This window comes from Hirundo rustica, chromosome W, assembly GCF_015227805.2.
Source record: "Hirundo rustica isolate bHirRus1 chromosome W, bHirRus1.pri.v3, whole genome shotgun sequence".
Taxonomy (NCBI): domain Eukaryota; kingdom Metazoa; phylum Chordata; class Aves; order Passeriformes; family Hirundinidae; genus Hirundo; species Hirundo rustica.
In genome coordinates, this window is record NC_053487.1 from 29,071,986 (window position 1) to 29,098,784 (window position 26,799).

A 26,799-nucleotide genomic window follows, 5' to 3' on the forward strand; every position below is an offset into this window, starting at 1 on the left:
TCTTTCAGAGGGACCCCTGTGCTGCCACTCCCATTCCAGCCATCTCCTGCCTGTTACTCCTGCACTACTATCATGGGTTGGCACAATTTTGTTTTCTAGATATAGAAAAATGTAAAATGTTTTTCCCTGCCCTGACCATAGCGTGGGTTGGGGGGGGGGGGGGGGGGGGGGGGGGCGGGGGGGAGGACAAGGACCTATCAAAAAGCAGGCTGGGATATTGGCAGCTAAGTTGACCAATGAGAACTGTCAGTGCGACTTTGGAAGGGACATTTAAAACTAATCTGCTGGGAGCGCCTTGCTCTCTCGCTTTAGAATCAGCAATGAGGTAACATCAGGAGTGGCGGGCGGCCTCAGGTCGGGCCTTGCTGCCCTTTTGGGCGGCCGGGCCGGGCCTGGCCAGTTGTCTGAGGGCTGCTGCCTGCACAGAGAGAGCCTGGGCCAGCTGAGCCTCTTTCCCTTGTTTGCTGGCAGGGGAGAAGGGGCAGCTGCAGCTCGGCAGTGTGGGGCCATGTGCTCAGACCATGGCAGAAGGGGCCAAAATATGGCCCAGCTTAATCACTGCTGGCAGCGGAGAAAGCAAGCCTGCAGCTCTATAACAACTTTGAGCTGGACTGCCCTTGATGAGACCGAGGGGTGGAAAAAAGGACATCTACCAGCTTCCTTTATCAGCACGGCCTTGCATTTTTTCTTCAGCCCTGCAGCCCGGCGCGTGCACGTGGCCTTTGCAAGCCCGGGCAAATTTAACCCTTTCTTAGCAACACAGAACTTTTAAAGCACAATTCTTCCTCGAGAGAAAGAAGAAAGAAAAAAACAAAAGGTACATAGAACAGACACTGCATAAAGTCAGTTAGATGAGAAGTGAAAGAACTAATAATATTGGAATAGGATTGAAGAAGTGGACATTTTTAACCTGACTTTTCTAAGATAAATTATGAAGAAATGAACTGTTCTTTGCAGCATCTTAGTATTATTTGGGTAGAATGCTATTCTAATCAAAATTAAGGACTGATGTAATGGAGATTTATTTGGGAACTTTGAAACCCCCGCTCCTGGGTCAAAAGGAGGTCTCAGCCTTTTGAGACAAAGATAACTTTAGATCAGAAGTATTTGTAAATAGTACCCCAGATACACTGAGAAGTTCTGCTGATAGAACATCACAGTCTGCGAAAACTCCGGGAGGCAGCAGAATGTGTGACATTGAGAGCACTGGACTATTTTGTCTTGTAGCAAACGTCTTCATAAAAAGATCTTAGAAGGACTCTTCTCCTAGAGTAATGAGTAGTTATGTCTAAGTGGTGAAACTGACTGAAAATCCTAAGTTGTGTCTTTCTATGTTGTTCAATAAGAAAGTTAATAGTTTGTAAGAGGAAAGAAGCGTGTTTTAAGGTATCATTCTGTTTTAGTTTAAGTTTTTCTTGTTTCTCAACTTTTTTTTCTTTTCTCAGTCTTTTAATATATGGTAATAAAACTATTTTTGTTCATTTTTAAGCTTAAGCCTGCTTTGTTTATTTTTCTCCTAATCTCTCCCTCCCACAAAAATGTTAACACTAAAACCCCTACATTAATTAGTGTTTCTGCCCAGTTTTATTTAATTAAAACCATTACAACTACTGTCCTGCAGTGCCTTGTGGAATCCCTCTGTGGTGGTGGCCAAGGAGACAGGCAGTGACAGACCCGCTGGGATTCATGAGATTACTATTTTCCTGAGGCACCTCTGAACTGAACCCCTGGCGCCAGCCTCTGCCTGGCTCCAGCTGCTCATGGTGCTGGACAGGGACTGGCGGGGCAGTGGCACCATGTCTGAGTGTTCTGTTTGTCACTGTGACTCCAGCAGCCCATGGCCACAGGACAACAGAAGTGCCAGTGATTGGTGGGTTTGGGGTGATTTTTATAAAAAGAACACAACACAAAGGAGGTTGCAGCTCCACATTTGGGTGTGGGTTATGTTGCCAGCCTCCTTCCAGATGTTTTGTTTGCATTATGGTGCTGGAAAGCAGATAAGTTCAAACATTGCAGAAGAGAAGCAGAACAGAGCTGGGGGACAAGGCAAATTTGTGGCTGAGGAGTTCACGGGCTCTGAAGCCACTGTGGGATCTGCTCTGGTCAGCTTGGCCCTAGGGCCTGCCTGTGCTGTCAAGACATGAGTGATGGAGTGAACAGGCTGCAGCGGAAGGCCTGCCAAGGAAGATCACCTTGGAAATCCCCCAACAGTGGCTGGCTCCTGTTTTCCACCTGGGATGTTTTTCCTCTGGCCCGTCCAGCTGGGTCTTGGTCTGCTCCGCAGACCCCCATGTGCTTAGCAGTCACGTTGCTGTCCTCGCCAGCTGCTGCTCCCTGACAAAGCTGAACCCACCTCTGAAAGTGCCAGATGCCCTCGGATCTCACACTTGCCTGGCTCCCCCGGGCACCTGCAGCCCCTGCCCTGCACTTGCAGACCCTGCCCCCACACCTGCTCTGCTCCTGTTGTGGCTTTGCAGACCTGGGATTCCAGATATGCTCTTTCTCTTCATTTGTCCCAAATATTTTGTCCCAACTATTTTTTCCAATGCCAGCAGATGAGTGTTCTGGAGCCAAAACCAAGGCCAGGGTCTGTGGGACCTGTGGGACCATAGGACTCCTCTCTGAATCCTGTCCATGGGGAGGTGACAGTGGGAACTGGCTGGTGCTACCACAGCACTTCAGGGACCTGGAAGGGAAGCACTAAGAGACCTACTGCTCTTGGAAGCAGTGCACACAGCTCCTGCTGATGGCAGTGGCTGATTGCAGCCCAGGAGGACACCATTAGGCACTCGCTGTCCCATGTACATGGTTCTGTATGCGCCACACCACCCACCCACACCACCCCATGTGCATCGCCCCACAAACCCAGCCTGTCCCCAGCACACACACAGTGGCCGAGTGTCTTGGTTTGGGACAAATTTGGGGGAAAACTCCTGTGTAGGATCCCTCTAAGGAAGCAAACCTAAGTGGCCCCTCCCTCCAACCAGTCCGGTTAAAAAAAAAAACAACTTATTTGGAGAAAAGTGGAAAAAACTATTTTACTAAACAAATGAAGTGCATACAAGTATAAAGAATGAATAATATGAAACAATAAAACCTCTCCTTCTGAAGTGAGATGGCAAATTGAGAAAGTCCTTGCCGTGGGTGTAGCTCGGCTCTCTCTCTCAGTCTCTCCTCAGTCCCAGTTTCTCCGGCACTGCTAGAAAATGCCGAGGTCTAGTCCCCGGTGGGCCACAGGTGCAGCCCCCAGTGCTCCCCTGGTTTTTTTCAGTCCAGAGCAAGTTTAAACAGTTCTAAGGAAAAGGAAAAAAAAAAAAAAAAACAGTCAAGGGAACTTCTCTGCCCTAGCTAGCTGAAACTAAGTAAAAGCAAAAAAAAAAAAAAAAAATCTCTGTCCTGCAGTCTCTCCAAGCCTCCGCTGAACACACCGTCCGCAGAAGAATGTGGAGGAGTCAGGTAGTTTTCTCAAAACAAAATCCGCGCTTCTCCTTGCTCTTAGAACCAGTCTTAAAAGCACAGGACTCAATATACAACACAAACAGAACAGACGATTAAGGATACAGGCATCATAAAGTTACCCTAGGACACTGAGCCTACATGCCCTGTGGTATTTCAGTTCCCCTCTTCCTGCACATCCTGAGTACATCAAAACCATCTGCTCAGACCCAGACAGGCTGTCAGTGACGGCACACGCACAGGCTGGTGTCAGGGTCACACGTGCCATCATGGGCTGTGACATGGTCTGGCATTACCAACCCACCAACCCAGACATCTACAAGGGTTCCTTGTGCTGGCACAGACAAACAGCAAACTCTGCACCCTCCCAGGGTAGTGAGCCCACCCAGAGCCCTGTGCTCACTGTGCCCAGCTCTCCAGGAAATGCCATCATGGTGCTCCTTTACATACTTGGAGTAAAACAATTTCCCTGATACTTTCCAACCTTTTGATGGGATTTTCATTATATGAAGGAGTGGGGGAAAAGCCCCTGTTGAAGGGGAGGATCTTTCTTTGCAATGGTTTTCGTTCCTCTGCTCAATATGGCTCTGATCCTGCTCCTCCTCCTGAAATCCTCTCATGTAGGCAGCAACAGAATCCATAGGTGAATTTTCTGGCTGGTAGCCAGCAGGTTGCTGCTCTCAGAGGCTCCCCCATGCCAGAGGGCTGCTGGCATTTTCAGTGCTGGTGTAAGTTACAGATATTTGCAAAAGAACGGGTAAAAAATTCCGGCTGGTGCATCCCTGTCTTCTGGAAATTTCCCTGGCTCTTCACAGCAGAGCTCAGTGAGCAGATGAGTGGTGATTCCCAGTCCCTGTTATCATCTCAGGATGGCTCCAAGCAGTTGGAACAGCAATTTGGGAGAGCTTTGTGCTTCACACAGGCTCATGTCAGTGAAGGTTTTGTTGGTTAATGAGTGTGGCAGTGACCTGCTGGGTGTTCATCTGCTGGGAGACTGGAAAGAGGCCAAACCTAACAGGGATTTGCCCATCCTGTTTTGCTGATGGGAGCACTGTGCAAATAAGAAGTGGGGGAGCGGGGAAAGGATACTACCTGCATGTCACCTGCCCCATGTGTGTCACCCAGTGTGAAGCGCTCTGGATGGCGAGTGCTGAGCGGGGCAGGAGCTCACAGGGAGCACTCCCAGCCCAGGACAGAGGGGCAGTCAGGGGCATTGAGGTCATGTTCTCTCTCTTCAATATCACAGTAAACTTCTGCAACTTGTTAGTTCAAAAGTTGGGTTTCTACAATATAATTACCAGGAAATGTGGGAGCCAGGACTCGCAGCACCTGTGTGTGTATTTGCTGGGGGAATTAATGCTGTTTCCGTGTGGATTTTCATGAGCTGCTGCAGGAACTGGGGAAGAAGAGGCTTTAAGAAATACCAAAATCCAACTGCTGCCATTTACCTTTATGCTTTTTGTTTTCTTCTGCATTTTCTTGTCTACTTTTGCTTTAATGAAGCAAGGAGATTTTCACCGTGTTCACAGTCCCAAAGAAGCTGTCCCTGAGGCTCTCTTTGGGCTGGCTGAACCCTGGAGTGGGGACCCCCTGGGTGTCACAGCTGAGAGCCAACCATCTCCATGTTCCCCTGTGGATTCCCTGACTCTGCTCTGGCTCATCTCAGAGGTGTGGGGGTTCTGAGCTGGCTCAGTCTGGGTTGTGGCTCAGCCCATCAGCTCCTGACTAAGGCAGCAGACGGAGGATAAGGGATACAGATGTTGGCATCTCCCTGGGAGCAGTGTTTGTGCATGGATGGGTGCCATTCCATAACAGAGGGTGTGGGATAAAGGATTCTGCCTTTAGTGAGGGCAGGAGGGATGTCAGCCCTGTGTCATGCCAGAAGCAGTGAGACAGATCAAATAGTGCAATGGCGTGCAACATTCCCAGGGCAGGGATCACCGACCTGTGCCCACCTGAGCCTGACAGGTTCCTGCCAGCACCCCCTGCCTCAGCAGGGAGCTCAGCTCAGTAGGAGAAAGAGCCAGGACAGCAGCTCTCTGCTTGGAGAGGCTGTGGTTGAGTCTGGAGAACCGGCAGCATCCACATGCCACTGCCATAATGTCCAAGAGGCCCTTTGTGCTTGGCTCAGGGAACAGGGTGCTCGGTGAGGGAGGTGAAGCTGGGGCAGGACCCTCCCTGTGGAACCACTCCTTGCTCCGGGCTGTGGGGTTGTCACTGTAGTCTGTACGAAATGCTGAGGGGTACCTGAGGTGTCACCTGCCTCGCAGCCAGCCTGAAAGCTGCTGCTCTCACAGTCACCTCCCACCAGTGGCCAGACCTGCAGTCACCATGGTGTCCCTCCCCTTGCTGAGCTCTTGCCCTGGATGTTTCAATAACATAATGTATGCTAAAAATATCTATCTGTATATAGAATAAAGGCATGGCCCATTTTCTATTGCTAAAGATACCTATTTAGTGACATGCTCTAAGAGTCCTCTCTGGTCGCCCACTGAGGTACTGGATGCTCTGCAGGACATGAGTCAGAACGTGCCAATTTAATGGAGACTTTTAATTATTTTTCTGGCTGGGTGCTGCCCAGTTTGCAAAGGTCCCCCCTTTTGTGGCATGCATAGAGTACATGCTGGTATAGGCTGGGGTCGGTATCTGAAGCATCTCTCTCTCTCCCCTTGGAGCCTGTGCTCCGTTTTAGCCTTGGCTAGCTTGAGAGAGAAACCACTTCAGAAGGAATTTTCGTTCAGGGTCTCAAAGATCCCAGGGAGGCAAACCTTTTTTCTTTAGAGAGAGCAGCCGTCCATCGATGGCAAAAGGAAAGAGTCTGCTCTTTGTCCGGGGGGGATCATGGCTTTATTCTGGGGTCCTGCCCCCACAGAGTCCAGAGCTCAGTCTGGTCCTGTCCTCATCCTGGTGCAAGAGAGAGAGCCCCAGGCCATCCCAGGGCTTTTTCCCAGGGAGGACAGGCCTAGAGGCAGGGACAAGCCACTACCCAATCAGGGACAAGGTGGGAGTGGAACAGAGTTGGATTACATTCCAGTGTGGGAGGATGGGTGGGGCCAAGCAGGGACAAACCTCATGATACATTTTCCAGGGGAACAGGGTGGTACAGAAGAAACATTACAAAACCCAATATAAAAATGAAATACAATATAAACCAAATTAATGCAATACAACAGGTATCAGCTTCTCCAGGTTTCCTGTGTCTTCTTGAGGTTAGACAAGGGACAGCGTTTGCATTTGGGGAACAATGGTGTCCTTTGTTCCTTCCCTCTTTGACTTGCACAGAGCATCTTTACACATTTGGGCAGAATGCTGGGATTACAGAGTGGCTGTGTTCTACCTGTTTGCAGGCTCATGGCTGGCTGTGGGCACTGTGGATGGCTGTGGGCAGGCAGGGTGTCCTGGCCCCTTTGGGTGGGTCAGAGCCTCCCCTGCCCACTGGTGCCTGTTCCCTGCACTCATTCCCTTCAGCAGCAGAGGGATGCTGTGCTTGTGACTCACAGAGTAAATATCTGCACCCACATAAACCCTTAGCAAGTGGATAAAAGCTGCTCTCTGTGCTGGATATTTGGTGTTCTGTGGTAATTTTATGCTGTTTCTCTTTGTTAACATGTCTCTGTAATAAAAAGAGTTTTCTATTTGATATATTTTACTTTCTTTGTAATAAGCCAAAAAGCTCATTGATGGTGCCTTTTTGCCTGGGAGGGCCTCCCCAGCCCACAGCTGTATTCCTGGGAGTAACAAAGGCCAGTGTCTGCAATTGCTCCTTCCACTGAGGGAGAGAAGCCAATGCCACAGCATTGCCAGAAGAAGAGCCAGCAGCCTTGGAATGGCAGAGACTTTGGGGTACGATGCTGGTTCTTTCCTGGAGCCTGGCTCCAAGGTAAGGGCTTAGCATGATACTGGGGACACCTTGGGCCCATTTCTGTGGGACTGTGACCCTGGAAACCCCACAAACCTCATGATGCAGGTGCAGTGCACACAGCCTGGTCTGGCTTAGTTTGGAATCGCAGTGCTTTGCCCAAATGATAGCATTACCTGAGGGTAAATTAGGGTAAATTCTCCCAGAGAAGGAATTAGGTGGATTGCTGACACAGCTGGTTTTTTTGTGGGTTTTTTTTTTGTTTTGTTTTGAGGTGGTTGTTTTTGGTTTTTTGTGGTTTTTTTTAATTGGAACTGAATGCATTGGATAAGGAAGAGAGAGCTCCAGAGTGTTCTAGTACCATGGGGGCTGGACTGTGGTGACAGATACTGCTGGGGCCAACAGGGTGCAGTGCAGGAAGCCCTGGGGACAACTGCAACTCACAAGTCACCATGTGGGACTGAAGGACATTTATTTGTGTAACCAAAGAGAGGGGCCTGCCTGGCACCCAGGTAAAGAAACCAATGACACCACACTGGGGATAAATGAAAATTCTCATTTTTTTTTCAGCCATGCCTGGGGCTCACGCGAGCCCCCAGCCATGGGATAGAGTGGTCCCTCATGCTTGGTGTTCAGCTCTTTTTGTAACCTGAAAATCTGCTGTTGTTCTGAGTCAAATAAATGCAGAATCTGGTTTGCTGGAGCTCTACCCTCTGCCTGCATTTGTCTTTTGTGTCAGTTTTGTGCATGAAATTGCTGTGGGTGTGATGGCTGCCAGCAAGCAAAGGCGCTGGGAATCAGTGGGTCATTTGCCAGTAGATGAGGCTGTATATTGGGTTATTGCAGGCTTGCTTTCACAGTCAGATCTCACTATTTATCACGTTTGAACTCATAATTCAATTACATATCAATTGGCTAATCCTTTCATATATTCCTCTTTAGGTCTTTTAAATTGAATTTCAGTTGATTAATGTATTTCTCAAAGCAAGGATTTAATAAAGGCCAGTGTCCTCCTGCTCTTGTGTCCTAGATTACAATGTAAGATGTGCCCAAAGGATGTATTCTATCACCATCTACATGAAATGTTGAAACTAAGTTGTGCAGTGTTTCCCTTGCCCCCTCCCTCCAGACTATCTTCTGTTAATGGCCCATCAATGCCTTCCTGCATGACTCATAGATAACTCCCTCCAGGAGCTATCTCTGTTTAATAGGCAATCAAGGACCCATTACAAGACTGATAAAATGATATCAGCCCATTGTGAGATGCTCCACCCAGGGGGAGGAGCCAAGCATTCCCACCTGGATATAATCTGGCATCTGGGACAGCACAGGCAGCCTTACCCACTGGATTCCCAGAGGACAAGAGCTACCAGACCTTTCTGCAGGAACACTGCTTCAACAAGACTGCTTCATCTGGACTGCTACCACCACGGTTTCAGGTTGTATTCTGACTCTGTCAGTGATCTTTTGTACCATTGCATGTGTTTTATTTTATTTTATTTTACCTTTTTTTTTTCTCTCCTATTAAATTGGTTTTTTTCTGACTTGGAATCTCTTGCTGGTTTTGCCTTCAAGCCAGCACATCTTGTCATTGTTTTTGGTATCTTTACCAACAGTTGTAAATCCATTCTTCTGGAATGTCTTTATAAAATTGACCTATGTTCTCCAAGTAATAAAGAAGATGCTTATCAGCCACTTGTTAATTCAAGGCACAGATGTGAATCCTGCCCAGAGCCAAGATTTGGTTCACTGAGACAAAGCAATAAGCTTGGTAAAAAAAAAAAAAAAAAAAAAAAAAGCAGCTCATTGGGCCAAAAATAGCTGGAAATGCCTGGTGTGTAATTTCACAGCAGCAGTCCACACACTGTGCCCCATGAGCTGAAGAACAGTGTGTCAAGAGAACAAAACCCCTTGGGTTTGTCATCCACAAGGAACCTGATCCCATCCCTTGCTCTGAGTCACAGTGAAAAATTAATGTGTTATTTTCAAAATTCACCCTTAATGGACATTAAGCAGGCCTCAGCTCCTCGGGGCTGGTGTGGCATATTGGGTGCCAGCATGTCAGCCCCAGTGTCACCTGCCAAATGGCCACTTGGACACCAATGTCCCCAGGGGCATTCAGGAGCCACTGGTCCAGCGCCTCATGGGATGATGGACTTGGTCCCTCAGTGGCTACATATCCTGGGCTTACACTGGCCTCAGTCTCTGTTGGCCCCAAACTCGTGTGGCTTGAACAGTGTCTGTGGGAGGACAGTGAAGCCACCAGTTGGAGGCTGCCGGGTCAGAACTAGCTGAAGGACAAATTCACCTCACTCAACTCCTGCTGTTATGCTCCAGCCACCTCTGCTGCACATCCTGCATCCCCCCTGCATAGCTCACCTGCAGGTCACAGGGAAGCTGCTGACCTCCCTGACCATTCCTAACTGCTGTAGCTGTGGAGCCTGGCAGTATGGTGACAGCCACCATGCCAGCACTGGGGATAAGCCACATGCCAGCAGGCTCCAGAGCTGCTCTCAGAGATGCTTTGGCTTCCCAGCAGAACGGCACACCAAGCTCACAGGAAAAAGCCCAGGTACCATGAAGAAGTCAACTGAAAACATGGAAACATCATGAAAACCCCAAAATGGCCCCATGCTTTAAGGTCATTCATTTGTTCTTGTCCTTAGAGCAGAAAGTGGGATACTTTTAAAACAGAAAGAAGTTCTGTTTCTTAAAATACTGATGAGTTGTGTCAAATAGCTCTTTCAGCAGTGGTTCCCCTCCCTGGAGGCCTGGGAATGCCAGCACTGTGACCCTGCTGTGCTGGCAGCCAGCCCTGTGTGCCTTCCATGGTGTCAGGGCTGTGCCTGTGCCCCCAGGATGAGCCAGTGGCAGCCATAGACCTCAGCGGGGTCACGCTGACTCGAGTGCCCTGACACGAGGGACATCAGCCAATGCTGGGGTTTGCTCCTTACCCAAAACTGCTGCTGCTTCCCTCTGCTAGCGATAGGCAGGTGCCAAGGGGAGGGCAAACAGAGCCTGCCTGGCATGCCCCGTGTCCCATCCCATAGGAGCAGGGCACAGTGGCCCAATGTAGTAACATGGTGTGGTGGCCACCAGGACAGCCTGTGGGGCCAAGGCACTGAAGAGAGCCAGGGTATGCAGGACACAGAGTGAAGAAGGATGTAGCTATGGGAAGATAGAGCTCCTGGGGACTTGCCTCTCTGAGCCTTCATGGGCATGGCCACATTTTATACAGGATTTCAAGAGTCTTTAGAACTTCTGCCTTGCAGGAGCTCTTGAGACACTGGCAGAGGCTGTTAAAGCACTTGTTAAACTTCTGAAAACACAAAAAATGGAAAACATTGTGGCTTTTACTGGTTCAAAGCATCTCCTGATTGTTTAAGCCAATCACAAGATTTTCTGGAGGCCTGACCTGATTGACAACCATGTGTACAGGACAAGAAACCTGCTAAGGGCTGCTAGGAACTTGCCCAGCGCAGGGAGCTGCTCCCAGCTTGGAGCATCCAAATGGCTAATTGTGCAGTGGGATGGGTCAGGGAGAACTACAGAGCTGAAAACTACGGCTCTGATCCTCCAAGGAGTCCCATGTGGGTAGATTCCGGCACCTACATGGGTCTCTGTGTAGTACATAAATTTCAGATGTCAGTGCTCCACTAAGTATATTTCAATTCCAAATTTATCACACAGATGTGTCTACTGCAGAGTCTTTGGCCTCTTCAAATCCTTCCTCTGGAAAGAACTCACTGAGGCTTGGGCTCAAGCTTTGGAACTGTTTGTTTTATCATCTCTCTATAAAAACCTGAAAGGTTTTACTTGTGCTGGAAAATAATTTTCTTGCTCATATTAAATCCAAATGTTTTCTGTAAGAAAGCAAGCCAGGCACCTATGGGTTGGGAGACAAGGATTGTTGGGGCAGTGCCTCAATGCTCATTCCAGTTCATGATCACTTCATACAAGGCTTAGTGAGGAAAGAAAACAGATTAGTTCCCCAAATGACACTGTTTTGAATGCATCCAGCCCTGGAAAAGTTACAGCCCCAAAAGGAAACTTTTGAGAGAAACAAGAAGCCAAAAAAAAAAAACAAGCAGAAAACCCTCCAGCTGCTGCTCCAGATGCACTGTGTCCATGCCCGCCCTGGGAGTGCTCCGGCTGCTTGGGCCCAGAGCCAGGGCATGGCCCAGACCTCTCCAAACTGGCAAACCTGGCTGGTGCTGCACGAAGAGCTTGTGGGTGGGGGCCGGGCCTGTACAAAATAATTGCAGGAGGATCCCCAAAACAGTGACCAGCCCTGAGCAGGGTGTGGGTAGGAATGATCCCCTTCTCCAGCTGGGGACCCTCACAGTTGTGGAAGCAGCTCGGCTGTCCCTGGGCCCCCAGGGACACCCTCTGGAGTGGTCACCTCCACCAGGCTTCTCCAGAAATCCAGGCGCCAAAGCTGGCTGCAAGATTCCCATTTCAGAAAGAGAAGCTGTTCTCTCCTGAGAGAGAGCTCACTGTTAAAGAAAAGCAAGAGGCCTGAAAGCAAACACTGGTGCACAATGTCAGAGTCAAAAGGTGGGGGAAAACAGATGTGAGGAGGGGAAGAGAGCTGGATAGATGGAAAGAAGCCACTGGTGGTCATAGGAAAACTGGAGTCTCAGTGACCCCATGGCACAGGATGCTGTCCAGGCACTGTGGCAGCACAGGAATATTCAGCCTTGGCAGGGCAGCTTCTCCAGTCAGAAAAATGCAGAAAACCAGCGTTGGGGACTGCAAACCCAGAGTGGGGCTATGGCAGAGCCCAAGGCATTCCCAGTCCTATGGACACAGCCCTGTGTGGCCTCCCCAGGGCACAGAGCTGGGCCCCCACAGTGGGGCCTGCCTGCAGAGAGAGTGGCAGTGGGGGCAATGCTTGGGTCTGGGGTGAAGAGGAACTAAACACATTGAGGTGGTTGTTTCGCTTCATGGAAACTTTATAAACACTTGCAGTAACCTAAGCTTGTACACTAAGACAATACCACAATGGCTCCGGGGCTGATGCTGGGGGGCTGCCGTGCTGCACAGCGAAATCCTGCATTCCCAGCTGTCACTCCTGGGCCACTGGCAGACGGGACTGTGCTCACAGCAGGAGAGATTGGGCCCCACAGCAGCAGGAACTGGGTCCCACAGCAGCAGGGCCTATGCCTCATGGCAGCAGGAATTGGACCCCACAGCCCCCTGCCAGCACAACCAGCATCCCCCACCACTCCAACTGCTGGTCCCCAGTGTTCAGCTGCACCCACAGGTGCAGGAAAAATCAGCACAGACATACAAGTGACAAAGAACTTCAAAAGGACACCATGAAATAGTCTGCAAGAAGCTGCCTGTCCCCACTGCTCACACCATCAGACTGAAACCCAACCACCCTTGGATTCTCCCTACCCATGGAACCTGGCTCTGTCCTGGGGGTCTGTGCTAGACAGTGGGCACAAGCAGGAGGAGGATGTGACAAGCCACTGCTCCCGCAGAATGTTGCCTCCAGAGGCACCCACATCGGCAGAACCCAAGGAGTTTCCCAAACTGACAGGTTTGAGGGGTCCCCAAACAGCAGCCCAAAGCAAGAAAGACAGTTGGGAAATGCTGGCCTTTTGTGTGGGAGCCACAGGTCCAATATCCCAACAGGGCCAGAGGTTGATGTGCTGCAGGCAGGTGGCCCCACTGCCAGGCTGGTCAGAGCAGCTCACTTCAGCTCCATCCTACCTGTTAAGAGATCCCTGATCAGAACCACTGTGTGTTGTCCTTGAGCCCCTGGTGAGGGGCTGCAGCAGGAGGAGCCCAGCACAGCCCCAGGTGCTGCCAGTGCATGTGGCACAGCCTCAACTGCAACAGCACGAGACTGGTTTGGTTTTAAAGCCACTTTCATGTGCCAGGCCTAAAGGAGGGAACAGCTGGGGCACTGCTGAAGCCAAGGAAGTGAGAGCACCATGAACATGACACATGTGAGCGCCAGTGTGTGCCATTCAGCAATAAGAGGCACGAGGTCACACAGAAGCAAAGCGCCAGGAGGTGGGAATGACCTGCGCTGGGCAGAACACAGTACGCTGAAGGGATGGAGCACCCGGGAAGCAGCTGTGGGAATGTTTGGCCACTGTTTTGCAAATGCTCTCAGCACCTAAAGAAAACCATTCAAAAGGGGGGAGTCATCTTTGGGCAGGTAGAGGAAGCGGGGAAGCAGCTCTCTGCCATGCACAGCCCTGGAGCTGGGCTCCAATGGCAGCTGGAGCAACAGATAAGCCTCTACTGCTACAGAGGTCCTGGCCAGGGACACCTCCCAGGCCAATGGACATCATCAACAGGGCCATGGCTGAGGAACAGACTGGGTATCTTGTACTGAAATGAATAAACAAGGAAACAAGAAACTGGGCAGTTCTTGTAAAAGCCATGGGTTTGACCCACAGTCAGTGAGTTTCAGATCCTCAGCACCTCTGTGCTGGCCACTGCAATCACCCAAGATAGAGACTTCTTGGTGGGCCTGCGAGAAGTGGATCTGATGGGAGTGTGGCTCACATAGAAGAGGAAGCAGTGGAGGAAGAGGAGGAGCACCTGCTGCCCCCTTCCCCCAGCTGCACCCTTGGAGGCTGCTGCCTGAGATCTGACCCCAGGCAGGGCTGTGACCATGGCTCAGGCCAAGCCCCTGGCCAAGCCGTGTCTGTCAGCGTGGTGTCTCAGGCCAGGGACATCCAGGAGATGAGGAGACATCCCACAGAGCTGAGCACAGGGGTTCCCCCAGCCCTGCCCAGTCTGCATCACCATGGGCAGCGTTACCAGGCACGGCTGTCCCACACACTGACACTCACCAAGTGAGGGACACAAACACAAAGGAAGGGGCTTCTCAGGGCAAGGGGGGACTGCAACTGTTTTGCCCTTGCATCTAAACACAGGGAACTCAGCCCTTGTGCTGTCCAAACACCCTTTTCAAGGCACGTTTCCCAAAAGTGAGCAGGTGGTCCGTGTCCCCCAGCCGTGCCCATGCTGCTGTCACCTGCGCGGGCACACACAGGCACTGTCACAGCCTGCAGGGAGGAGAGGAGGGAGGGCAGGGAACAGTCCAACACAGATGCGTGGGCAGGACCTACTCTCCATTGTGGTCTCCCTCTCCTAATTTCTTGAGCCACCTGTGGCTTGGAAATCAGCATCCAGTAAGATAGCTGCTCTCCAGGGCACTGGGGCTGGCAAGGCTCAGCTCTGACTCCTGGGTCACAAACACAGAAAGTCTCCTGGGTCCAGCTGCGCTGAGGTGTGCTTACAAAGCCTGGAAGAAGAAAACAAGCTCTACGTTCTGTGCAGCACTGCAAATCCACCAGTAATGGCAGAGCCACTGGACTCCCACAACCCCAGAAATGCTGACTCTGTATTACATGCCTGCTTTCAGCTTATTATTTGATTTGCTGTTATAAACACGCACCTTTAGCCTCAGCTCTCATCAGTTGGGATCCTGCCTTGTGGTGATGAACTGGATAAAAGGAAGTAAAAGAATAGAGAAAATGAGTGCAAAGAACAAGCTCCAACTCAGCTCCACAAGCTCCTCGAGGCTGGGTAATAGGCAGGGAGAGGTCTGTTTTGCAATAGAACAAATGTTTTCTCTCTCAGTACCAGCAGCAGCAGTTCTCAGACTTACACACAAACCTGCTCTCCCTTGGGCAGAGGTTGGCAGCTTTTCAGAGCAGGAAGCTGAGGCTTATTTAGGCAAATATTATCACAAATGACACCTGCTGCCCCTCAGTGTGTCCCCATAACCCCCTAGCTCCCTATTTGCTGGACCAGCCACACTCTCTCGCCAGCTGCTGGGACCTAACCAGCCCTCATCACCTCACCCATGACCTGATCTTCCCACAAAGCCTGAGTACAACAGGTACTACATCACGCAGATCCACACACATGGTAACAAGGATCCCCAGGGATGTTTCTCACTTGACAGATTTAACTTATCAAGTCTGTATCTGGACTCACATTTTATGCTTTGTGGTCTTCATTTAGTTTCAGCATTTTAGCTGAGGCTCATCTGCTCTTCATGAGTAAAAAACTGAGACTGGGGCTGTCTGTGCTGGCTCTGCCTCAGAGGGAGCACCTTGTGCTGCAGGGCTGCTGCTATCCATGTGCCACCTTCCCTGTGCCAGCCTTACCTGCCTGTTCTTCAGGAAGCCATCTCAAAGAACTTGGTCCTAGAGGCCACCCTGCAAAGAAAACAGAAGTCTCTCTTCTGATTCGACCTGGCAATTTGCTAATGAGATTAGAGGAATGAGCTGCAGCACTGGCAGAAATCACCTTCAATTGACATTTCTTGTGCCAAGGCACAGCTGGGCTCTTTCTGTGCCTGCTCTACCCTCACACCACCTGCCAGCGCTTTGGCTGGGCTGCTTATAGAACTGTGGAATCATTTGGGAATTTGGGTTGGGAAAGATCTCCAAGATTGTGGAGTCCAAACTTTGACCAAACACCACCATACCAACTAAAACATAGCACTGAGTGCCACATCCAGGCATTATTTCCATGCTTTTGCCTATAATCCTATGTGCATCAATCCTCTTTATGGTCTTTCCTTCAATGTTTATGTGCTCCCTCCCAAGCTCAAGAAAAAGAAGTTCTGCCAGGCAGTTCTGGTACAGAGCTGACCCTCATGGCACCTTTTGTTTTCTTTTGGTTAATTCCCACTAAAGCCAGCAGGGTTTCTGACTCTCTTAAAATCTGAAAGAAATCTGAGGATGAGATGAAGCTGAACTCCATCCAGTTTCCTTAAGTAGATCCAAGCCAGATCTTGTCCTGCCCCAGAAAGTGTCTCATTTGAGAGGTTTGCTGGGGGCAGGCAGAAGGGGCGCAGCTCCACCTACCCCGGAACAGCAGGGAAGGGGATGGGACAAGGCTCAGCCCTGGGGCGGTGCTTGAGCAGCTCCAAAGCTTCGTGTTTGCCTTCGCTGTGCCCTCTGCTCAGCTTTCTGAGTGACACTCAAACCTGCACTTGCACCAGTGCCAAGGGGACATCCACGGGCTCCAGCCACTGAGTCCCCAGGTGTCCCCACCAGCACCATGCCCCTGCCACGGGCTTCTGGCTTACATAGATGAGGGCATCTCTGCTGTTGCTGCTATCAGATCTGGCCTCTGCTCCAGCTTTAGAGGGATGGGAGTCTGGCACGGTGGATCTGGAGGTCTCACAGGGGGACGTGTTATCACAGGCTTATCACCATGGGAATGTGGCTTAGGGACGCCATCACAGTCACCTGCAGGGATGGAGATGACAAACACTGAGCAGGAAGCTCTGGCAGAGGCCAGATATTTATGAAGGGGCACTGAACAGGTCCATGGGTTTAGTTCTGTCCCTCTGCCTCAACACTCTCTCACTGACAGTGGCCAATAGCCAGAATGGAGGAACAGAATCCAGGGAAAGGAAGTTCCCACACTACTTTTCCCAGAAAAGCCTTCCTGGCACTGAAAACAGGGCCTGGAGCTGGACCTGTAATGACAATGTAGTTGCTGACTGTGAAGCTGATACTTCCTGGGAATGACAAGTGTTCTTAACCAAACCCTGTGCAGTGCTGCTTTGTGAAAGGGGGAGGAACAGCACAAACTGGTGATTCTTGTGGCTGAGCTTTCATCCTGGACAGTGACACTGCCTGTCCTCTCCTCATCTGCTTTTATTGCCCAAGATCCAGCCAACCTTGCTATTCACTTTACTCTTCAAAGTCTTAAAGAGTCAAGTCAACAAGGAATGAATGTCAGACTTCACCCATGCCCACGCCTCAGGCTGTTATGGTCTCTCAACCTTTCCTGCTGAGCTACATCGAGAGGACTCAAGGGGAGAAGCCCAGCACCCACCCCAGAGAGGGCTGACTTGGGCACCTTGGGCTTCTCCTGCCTGGCTCTGGCCAGGCCCCTGGTGCACACTCACCCTCTCTGCCACAGATGCCCGGCCAGGGCGCCAGTCTGCTGGCCTGCAGCAAGGTAGTCCTCAGGGCAGGGCTAGTCACCACCCCGTTGGCCGCCCTGCCAGCTGGCTTGGCCCCTCCATCCTGCAGCCTGTTCCCCAGCTTCCCCAGCTCGGGCTCAGCACGTGGCTGGGGCCAGCTCTCAATGGGGGGACGCCCTGACTCGTCCTCCCCTGGCCGGGGTGTGGGCAGGCAGCTGCAGTGCAGGGGCTTGGGGACCTCCACACCACCCCCATTGGGGGTCTGGCTGAGCTGCTCTGCTGTGGAGACAAGAGGGCAGAGAGCCATGGGGTTAGTTGTGTACCACACTTGATGTGTCTCCAAAAGCCGCTCGTCCCACCCCTCTTGCTGTGCTACAGACCCAAGATTAGGAGCTCTGCTATGAACCTTATGAACCTGACTGCTCCCTGCAGCCTCGGGGTGGTCCAAGGTGAATGCTTCTGCTCCCAGGTTGGGGAAGCACTGAAATGCAAGACCAGCCCCAGCTCCATTAGCAGTCTGGGGGTTTTAAAGAGCAATGTGAATCAATTGTGTTTTGCCAGTGTCACAAAGTGCACTTTATACCTAAACATCATCAGATCTCTGAAAATGAATGGAGAAAGAGACTTTCCATCTCTCTGGTGACTGAGGAATCAGGGTACAGCCTGCAGTGCTAATTAGAGCAAATCAGGTGCAGAAACATAATTTTAAGCTGATGTGCATTTTGCTGTAAATCCACCTGACTGTAAGGAAATGCTGAAGCCCTTATCATAATGTCAGAGTAGAACTTTGCCTAGAAAATACCTTTACTGCATCCTGAAAAAGCTCTTTGGAGTTCTTGCTCTGGATGTGGAACTGCCAGCAGCTGAGCCAGCTTCAGACCTCATTTGGCCTCCTGCAGCACAGCCCTCTCTGGCTACCACCCCACAAGCACTCCATGCAGTTTTTTTGCCTCTGATGCCACAAAACCTCTCCTCTGGACCTCTCCTGTGCCAAGAACCAGCCTTAGTTTAGCTAATGGAGAATGCCACAGGTACCAGAAAAACCCAAATCCCACAAAGTCTGACTTGTGACATGATGCAATCAATGTGAGTGGTTTTGGCTTTCCTTTCTCTCTGAACACCCCTCACTGCTTGACATTTCCAGGACCCGGGAAGTACAGCCCTGCTGCTGTTACCCCCATTGCTCCTGAAAAGGTGTTAAAGGAAGCAGGAGGGGTGAGAGGCAGGTAAGGCATCAGGGAACAGCCGGACTGACCTCCGCTCTCCTCCGCAGAGGCACTGAAGAAGACAGGTCTTTCCCTCAGGGAAGATGGAGATGGTGATGGGTTTGTGCCGCCAGGCAGCCACCCTGGGTGGGGGCACTGGGGGGGGGGCTGTAGTGTCTTCTGGGGGGCCAGAGTAGATCTGTAAAGGGAGACACGTTCAGGTGACCCGACACAAAGGGGCTGCTGCCTCACCTCCTGCTGCAGGTGCCCCTGCCCAGCACAGAGGAGGATGGTGACATTGACCCCACTACTGACACTGTCCACACCACAGCACCATCCCCACCACCAACACTATCCTTGCAGCGCAGCAGGAAGATCACAAACACAATTTGTAGAAGCAAATTCCCCTGGAACAGATGAGGGAGGCTTTGAAGCTTTAGAGCAGACAGCTCCTGACCAACATCAAGATTCCCTTCATCAAAGAGATACAGTCCCTGAAACACCCAAACCAACCCTGCATTGTTTCAGATGTAACACTAAAACCCTTCAGCTCTTGGCTTACAATGATGCATTTGGCACCAGGAAATTACCTGGGATGAAATACTGGCATAAAAACAATGCTACTGAGAAGTTTTATCTCCTTGTCTCACTGGTCACGTGGCAGCTATTTGGTTTGGATTAATTGAGAGGCTCTCATTTATGTCAGGGCTTTATTTAAGAGCTGAAAAAGAAATACATCTGAAGAGCTGAAACACCATATCAAGGCCCAAAGCAGCTGCTCCTGTGTTCTTCCCAGGGGTGTTAATTGAAGTTTTATCAGGCTTTAAAGCCTGAGTTACTATGGAGAGGTGACCTGAGCTGCCGAGCTCAGAGGCTGCACTGCCTGTCCTGGGAGATGTGGAGCTGGTCCCTTCCTGGCTCCAGCCCAGAGGAGAAGAGCTGTACCAGCCCCACTGGCATGCTGGGTCACCACACCCTTGGGCCACACTTTGATATGGAAAAAACAACTTTATTGCATCACCCAGAAAAATCTTAACATGAAGAAATGTAACATTCTGCTTTGATTAAGTGCCTCATTTTGGTAATTCAAACCAAAAGTATATTCCTTCTTCTCTGGGCCAAAGAGCAAGGCTAGGAGGCCAAGATGGGGGATGGGAGAGGAAAACATCCTTCATTTAAACTCCTTGGTCCCAATTGTGTGTCTGGTGAGGGTGGGCAGTGGCAGATGGCTCCCCACTCCCCAAGGTCAGGCTGCTCTGGCCCAGCCTGGGCTGGCTTTGGATAAATCCATGTGCTGGGACCAGGCTTTGCTCCCAACAGCCTTGCCCACTCCGCATGAGGAGAGGAGGAACACAGAATCACAGAATGGTTCAGGCTAGAAGGGCCCACAGTGGGTCATCTGGTCCATCCTCCCTGCTCGAGCAGGGTTTCCCTAAAGCAAATGGCACAGGATTGTGTCCAGACAGTTCTGGAATATCTCCAGTGAGGGAAGATTACACACCCACTCTGGAAAAAAAAAAACCCACACTCAGGGTTTGGTGACACAGGGCAGGCACAGGCTCACTGCCTGCTGGGCTCTGCCCTGGGCATGTTCCCTGCTCCAAAACACAAGGTCTGGAGTACTCTCTTGCTGTGACATAGCAGCACATGAATTAAAAGCAGCAGCTCATGTATTATTAAAACAGCAAAGGATTGCCTGTAGGAGGGAAATTTTTTGGAAATATCAACCTCATCCCTATATTCCTAGCAGAATCTAATCATGCTTTTAAAAGAAATATTAAGCTCCCCATGGACGTACACAGGTACCAAAGAATACTGTTTTCAACACCTGAAACCCAAGCTAAACTAACCACAAACGACTGTTGAAGAGGTGGGTGCAGGCTCTGATTTACTTCTAATTGAAAATCCAAATTAAATAACCTAAAGGTACAAAGATATTGACAGACCCTTTTCACCCTGGTTTTTCTGAGTTTTTTAAAGCCTTTTGAATTTTCATAAAATGGAGTCAGACCTTTTAGCTACTGTACAATATTAGGAGCAGTTTCTACCTTTTTCTCACAGATGTAACATAAACAAATCCTTTGTTTTTCATTCCCTGTCCTTTGTTTGCATATTTCTAACCTGAAAACAATTGTAACTGACAGTTGGTCTAGCCACTTGGCTGAAGGGTGAAAAACCCCAGAAGCCAATCTTCGGCCAGACCCACAAATGTATAAAAAGTAAGAAATAAACAAGGAGGCTCTCTCTCCGCCCTGACTCAGCTTGAGCTGGATCAGAGAAGTCTCTGTCCTGCGAAAATCTCTCGTCTCGTGTGATTGCTTTGCATGTCAAGGTAACAGACCCTCACCTTAAGGAGATGTATACAGGGAAGAAGGTGTTTCCAGAACAAGCAACCTATTTAATTTAACCACAGCATTGAAACATGAGCTGTGGAAACAGCAATTATCCACAAACACTTCATGAATAGTTACTTTGTCTTCAGTCTTCAGATTGCACCATATAACCCACATCCCCTTTTCCTCCAAGACTCATCTGAGCTGTTTGCTCATGTATGAACTGAAGACACCCTCAGCTCCAATACCAAATTTATAAACTCAATCCAATAAATGTGACTAACTTAACCTTATTGCTGGAGAAATCAAAAAGCAAGCTTAATTAAAGCTGTTGTCCCAGCTCTCAGAGGTGGCAGGGTGTGCTGATTCAGACTGTGCTGCAGGCTGTAAGGAGGGGAGCACAGAGCCTCATCTCTGGAGCCAGCATGTGAGATCCCAGACACAAACCAATTCATTTTTCTGTGGGAACTTACTACAAGTGTTCATAGAGACCTACAAAGGAATTGGCTGGTGTTTTCATGAGCTTCTGCTGTGGGTACTCAGAAGCCTCTCTGAGCTCCTTCATCCCGTTTCAATCCTTGGCATCACAGCCAACTCCCAACCCCCTCATCTGCTCCCACACCCCCATGTGGTCCCCACCTGGTTGTTCTGGCTCCACATCCCTGTTGCAAGAACCTTGCTGTTGCAGCTTCGGCTGCCTCTTCCCTTTCCAAAGGGAGCTTTGCCCCCACCCATGTGCTGCCCTGTATACTGGGAGCTGCCCCAGCCCCCTCACAGCAAACAGCATCCCTGAATGAACGGCTCCCTGCGCTTCCTGCTTCTAAGGCACAAGAGAGGTTTGGACACTGCACTCTGCTGTGAAAAGCTGGAGGACCAAACTCGCTCCCTGGAACCTAGGGCTGTTACCAGGGCAGTAATCTGCTCCCTGCTTGGGATCTGCTGCTCTGGATGCAAACGCTGCTCCAGCTTTCAGTATTAACACCCAGCTCTTGCCATCCCCCAGCCACCTGACACCCCTGAGCCGGTGTTGGGTATTGCTGAGAGCAAGTGCAAACACAGACACAGTGGAAAATTCTGCTTTCCAAAGCCAGAACTCCACATGACAAAGCTACTGTCTGCACGTGCATCTTCAGCACCACCCCAGCAACCAGACCCTGGCTGGGCACATGGCTGATGCTCAGGCTGAAATATGAAATACCCAATGCAGATCCATGGAAGGCAGATGAGACTGGAGGCTCTCCAGGACTCTCAGTCCTGTGAGAGCAAGGCCCAGGGCCACAGGCACCATCAACTCCTCCAACTGCTCCACCCCAGGCAGCAGCTCTCTCAGACTCCCCCTCAGTCCAGGGAGCACCTCCCTCAGACACCCCATACCATCTCCACACTGTCCCTGTATCTGAACACAAACACAGCTGAATTACTTCCATCAACCATTCAACACTTGTCTGCTCTAGGTTTTTTCCACTGATTTAACACTTGTGCAGTTTCTCATCTTGGACTGTGCCCATTAAAACCAATTCTGCTCTGGCCTAGCTCCTGTCTAGCAAAGGAAAGAGTGAAGCCCTGTAATGTCCAGTCATACAACAGGGTTTTTTTTCAATAAAGCTTCCTCTTATTTAAAAAGAAAAGGCAAAAATGCCCAGACTCTCTGTTTCCTGTGGGATCAGATAACAGCAACATTGAGGAACACACCTGCTACTATTTGCTTCTTCCTGAAGCAAATAAAGCCAGCCCAAGGAGACTCCAGAAGGAGCCAGAGCACTGCGGTGTTGCCTCAGCAACAGTCTGCAGGAGCAGGCTGGAGCAGCCAGAGCTGCTCCAGGGCTGCCCCATACCTTCACAAAGTGCTCTATCAGGATCTCGACCACAATGTTTTGGAACTTGATGTTCATCATCACTGCCACGGTGTCCTCCTGTGCTCGCATGAGGGTAGGCCCGAAGATCACCCCCATATTGGACGGTGACATCAGATTCTCCCGGCTGTGCTCACAGACGCTGCAGAAAGCGGGGGAAAGAGGAATAGAGTTTGGTTTGGATTTTTCCAAACAGATCTTATTCCAAGAAAAAAAAAACAAAACCCAGGATACACTAAGAATCAGTCATTCAATTTTCTTCATTGTGTTTCAGAATTTGTTTCCCAGCAGTGACAAACACGGCTCTAGCTCTGACACACACATTTGGCTCGGACAGATGCTGGAGAAAGCAACATGCTGACAGCATCTTTATTTGATCTCTTCCCACTCCCAGCTCCTCTTTAACTCTGCAATCAAAAGTTGTCTGCACAACATATACACAAAAGGAATAATTTAAATCCTATATCCTTTTTATCCAGAATTGACTTCTGGCTTTAATTTTCCCTCTCTCTGAAGGAAGAGAACTGAATATAGGGAGCACACTATGGTGGTTTCCAATAAATTCCTGAGGGGTCACAATTTACAGCCCCTGCTCTCAGAGAGCATTTTCATTTTTAAATAATTTCCTGCTCTGTGCATGTCTGAAAGGGGATGGAAGGAGCAACCAGAAAGAGAAGCATCACTTCATGCAGAGGGCAAGAAAGATAGTCACCCTCTTTGTGCAATCCACATGGAAATTCCCAAGGGGACTACAGTGGGTAAAATTTTGCAAACCCGACCGCCCAAAAAGGCTTGTTCTGCTGATTCCATTATTCCCCTTTCTTTGGTTTTAGAGGAAAACATCTGCTTACTTGACGAGGTGCTGGATGAGGAGTTCTAACATCTCCCTGTTCTTCTCAGGCAGTTTATAGATCAGTGCATGAATGACTCCCAGCCTGTAATCCAGATTCTCGGACTCTGGAAAGCAGAAACACAAAGAAGAATTTGTACCCAACACTTTCAAACTAAATACACCAGGGAAATATAAAGCCAAAGGAAACCTGTGGAAGCTAGTCTCTGTGCAGCATGGGAGTGAAAGGGAGCAGAGGGAAGTGAGATTTCACAGCAACAGGGTGAACACTGTGAGAAACAATATGAAGTGGAAAGAGGAAGAAATGGAGCCTGAAAGGGAGCCCAGGGACATACTCCAAGAGGCTGAGCAGGTCCTCTCCTTCGCACCCTTGTTCCACACACCTGCCTCTGGGAGTCCTATCAGCCCAGAGAGCTCCGACACTGAACAACACCTAAAATATCCTGCAGGGAAAAAATCCGAGGCCCTGACTCAAAGAGGTCACCCTTAGAAGAATAAATAATCAAGAAATAATAAAATACTCAGTGTGAAAAGAATGGTGTGGGGTTTGGGTGGCTGGGAAGCTCAATAGTGCAAGTTCCTGAGGGAGGGCAGGGAAGGGATAAATGCCCTGCCCACACCCAGCCATCATGGGCTTAATCAGTTCTGAAACTAATAAATCCTGGGCTTGACCACCTTCAGCAAGTGGTGGAACATTTCCCTTTCCAAGAAAGAATGGGTGTTATTCATTCTCCAGAGGGATGAAGAAGAAGTGAGCACCCTCCTAGTCTCCTGGTGACTTCTGGAGGCACAGTGGGATGCTCTAGTACTACACATTCCCAAATGCCAGGACTCCCATGCTGAGGGTGATGACCCTGCATCCCTGTCTCCCTAACAGGGCACTGGCTCACAGCTGTCACAACTTATCTGCAATGGCCACAACAAGGTGACAGCCGAGGACAGGCTGGCTCAGCACAAGTGAAGCCCTGGCACTATACTTGTGCTTCTTGACTGACCTGTTGTTCCCAACTGTGACTCAATCCCAACAGCTACAGTGGAGAAATGTCTTCCATGTACTGGTAGACACTGTTTTCAACATCCCAGGACAAATTTCACAACTTGAAGGAAACACCTACTTATCTGGGTGGCAATAGCACATCCCATTCCCTCACAGGTTTTAAAACAAATATATCAATACTAGGGGGAAACAATTCTTGTGGCAGACTTGTGCTGCTTTCAAGTGAGTAACATTCTCTGGCTCTCTGTCGTGGGCTTTCCCCAACATTCAGGTGGTTTTAGAGTCTTTTGCCCTCTGCAAAGCTCTGTGCCAACCGGAAGAAAGAGATGGAGTCTTCAGGTTCTGATTTTTCAAGGTTGCATGCTTCGTTTATTGTTCTTATCTTACAATTTTCTCAGTGCCCCACAAAGATGTTTGCAGCTGCTCGGGCATCTGACGACTCCTCGACTCCGACTCCTCCCGAGCTGGGCAGTCGCTATCTTTTATACTAATTGCTACGTGTTCTTTATTTATCATTACTTGCCAATGTCTATCACTTATACTAAACAGGTCATCCCTACCTTGACCCAATCTCTGTAAACTACTTTGTGCCACCGTCACTGCTAAAATGGAGTGAGGGAAGAAGAAAGAAGAACCAGGAGACAACGCCCCAAATCCTCCATCTTGCCCCCATTCACTTCAATGCTAGAAACCTAAATTTACTGTTTTTTCACCCTGTGATAAGCTAAACTACTATCTTTCACATTCTTGTGACCTGCAACCCCTCTCGCAGTGCAGGAAACCTCTCCCGTGGACTGAGATCAAAGCCAGTGTCCCTCTGAGCCAGGGTCCCAGACCCCCCTGTCCAGGTCTCTGACCCTCCAGGGCAGACAAAGGAATGCCCTGGACTCCAACAGCTCTCCAGACACCCCAAGAGCACAAGACCCTGTCTGAGAGAAGGGCGCTGCAGCAGCAAAGGAGGGAAGGGAACATCCAACACCACATCCCCTGCACAGATAAGCACTTGGAGGAGAGAGCCACTGCTCTTTCTACAGGTGAAGCAGCCAGACACCACGGAGCTGGGCTGGCAGAGCTCTGACAAGTGATTTTGGGGAGAGCAGGGCCAGGGACCATGAGTGGGGAAGCTGTGAGACTTACTGGCAGCCAAGACCAGCTCTTTGTGGAGCTTGTATGTCATGATGGGTTCAGACAGGTTCCTGCAACAACCAGAAAGAGAACTGAGCTCTGCAGGGCATTGTGACCCACTCATGACTCTCATGACTCATCTTGGACCAATAGGCAAACTGGCTCATCCCTCAGTGCCACCAAGTCCCAGTAGCATTTCCCTCTGCAGTCAACATCAGTGAAACAGTCATCCCCACGGGATTGAGGGGCTTTGCAACACCCATATTTATCATTCCTCTTCCCAAAGCCTTTGTCACTTTGCCCTTTACAACAGCCAGATGTGAATATCTGACAGCTCATTTCACCTTTCATCTGGATCAGCCCCAGTCCCCTTTGCCTCCTTGGGGCAGGTGTGACCTGAGATAGAACTTCAGTGAGCTGGTAATGGTCTTGATGTCCCAATCCCCACTCTGGAGATCCATGTCCCCAGGGCATTTTGCATTTGGAAGAAGAATGAAAAGGTTTTAGAATAAAGTTAATTTAGAGGTCGCTAAGAAACAGTCTGCTTGGGTTTCCCCTCCAGACACACAAAGCCACAGCAGCACACAAAGAGAGCTCCTAATTCCCATGGCTGGGAAAAGCAGAAAAACAGCACCAGTGTCAGGATTTTGGAGAGGCTGGGGAGTGGTGCTAATGAGGGACAAAGAGGGAAGCACAAGGTAAAATTTAGGCAGTGCTGAGAAGTCACTGAGAGCATATTCTCTATAGTTTATTTTTTCCCAAGGCTGGCAGAAACAACAGATTTCAACAGGTCCAAGACAAGCTTTCTGACATCTAAAGTAATCTGAATGCCAGTCCCAATCCCTCATTTGCAGCTACTCCCCCGAAGGCTGTTCTGGAAGCATTCCCTCTTGCTGCACAAAGAGGGAGCTCAGGGGAGGCCCAGCAGCATGGAAGTACAATTTGCTCCTGCCTACCCACCCACCCTCCCATAAACCACATCATGTCTGTGGCATCACAAAGTGAAGGATGTAGCTGTAGAATGAGGGGAAGCTGGACTACAGAAATAAACAGCAGGACTTATTTTTGAAAATAAATAGGACTAGAGATAAAAAAAAAAAAAAAATTAACCTATCTCCTTTGAGTGGTTAAAGGTGAAATCTGGCTGCAGCAGTTTTTTTCTGTGGTGTCAGACTTTCCATTGTGCTTGCATATGCAGT

General features: G+C 49.8%; 1 protein-coding gene across 1 annotated transcript; it reads right to left on the reverse strand.

The window, feature by feature from the left end:
* Positions 1-3,271: 3,271 nt before the first annotated feature.
* Positions 3,272-25,659, reverse strand: LOC120764812 (oligophrenin-1). The gene is made up of 4 exons (XM_058423924.1): positions 25,613-25,659; positions 23,480-23,585; positions 22,468-22,770; positions 3,272-3,293 (listed from the first exon to the last, which is right to left on the reverse strand). Exons 1-4 carry the CDS (start codon positions 25,650-25,652, stop codon positions 3,284-3,286), a joined length of 459 nt encoding a protein of 152 aa, XP_058279907.1. The 5' UTR covers positions 25,653-25,659; the 3' UTR covers positions 3,272-3,283.
* Between the last annotated feature and the right edge of the window lie 1,140 nt (positions 25,660-26,799).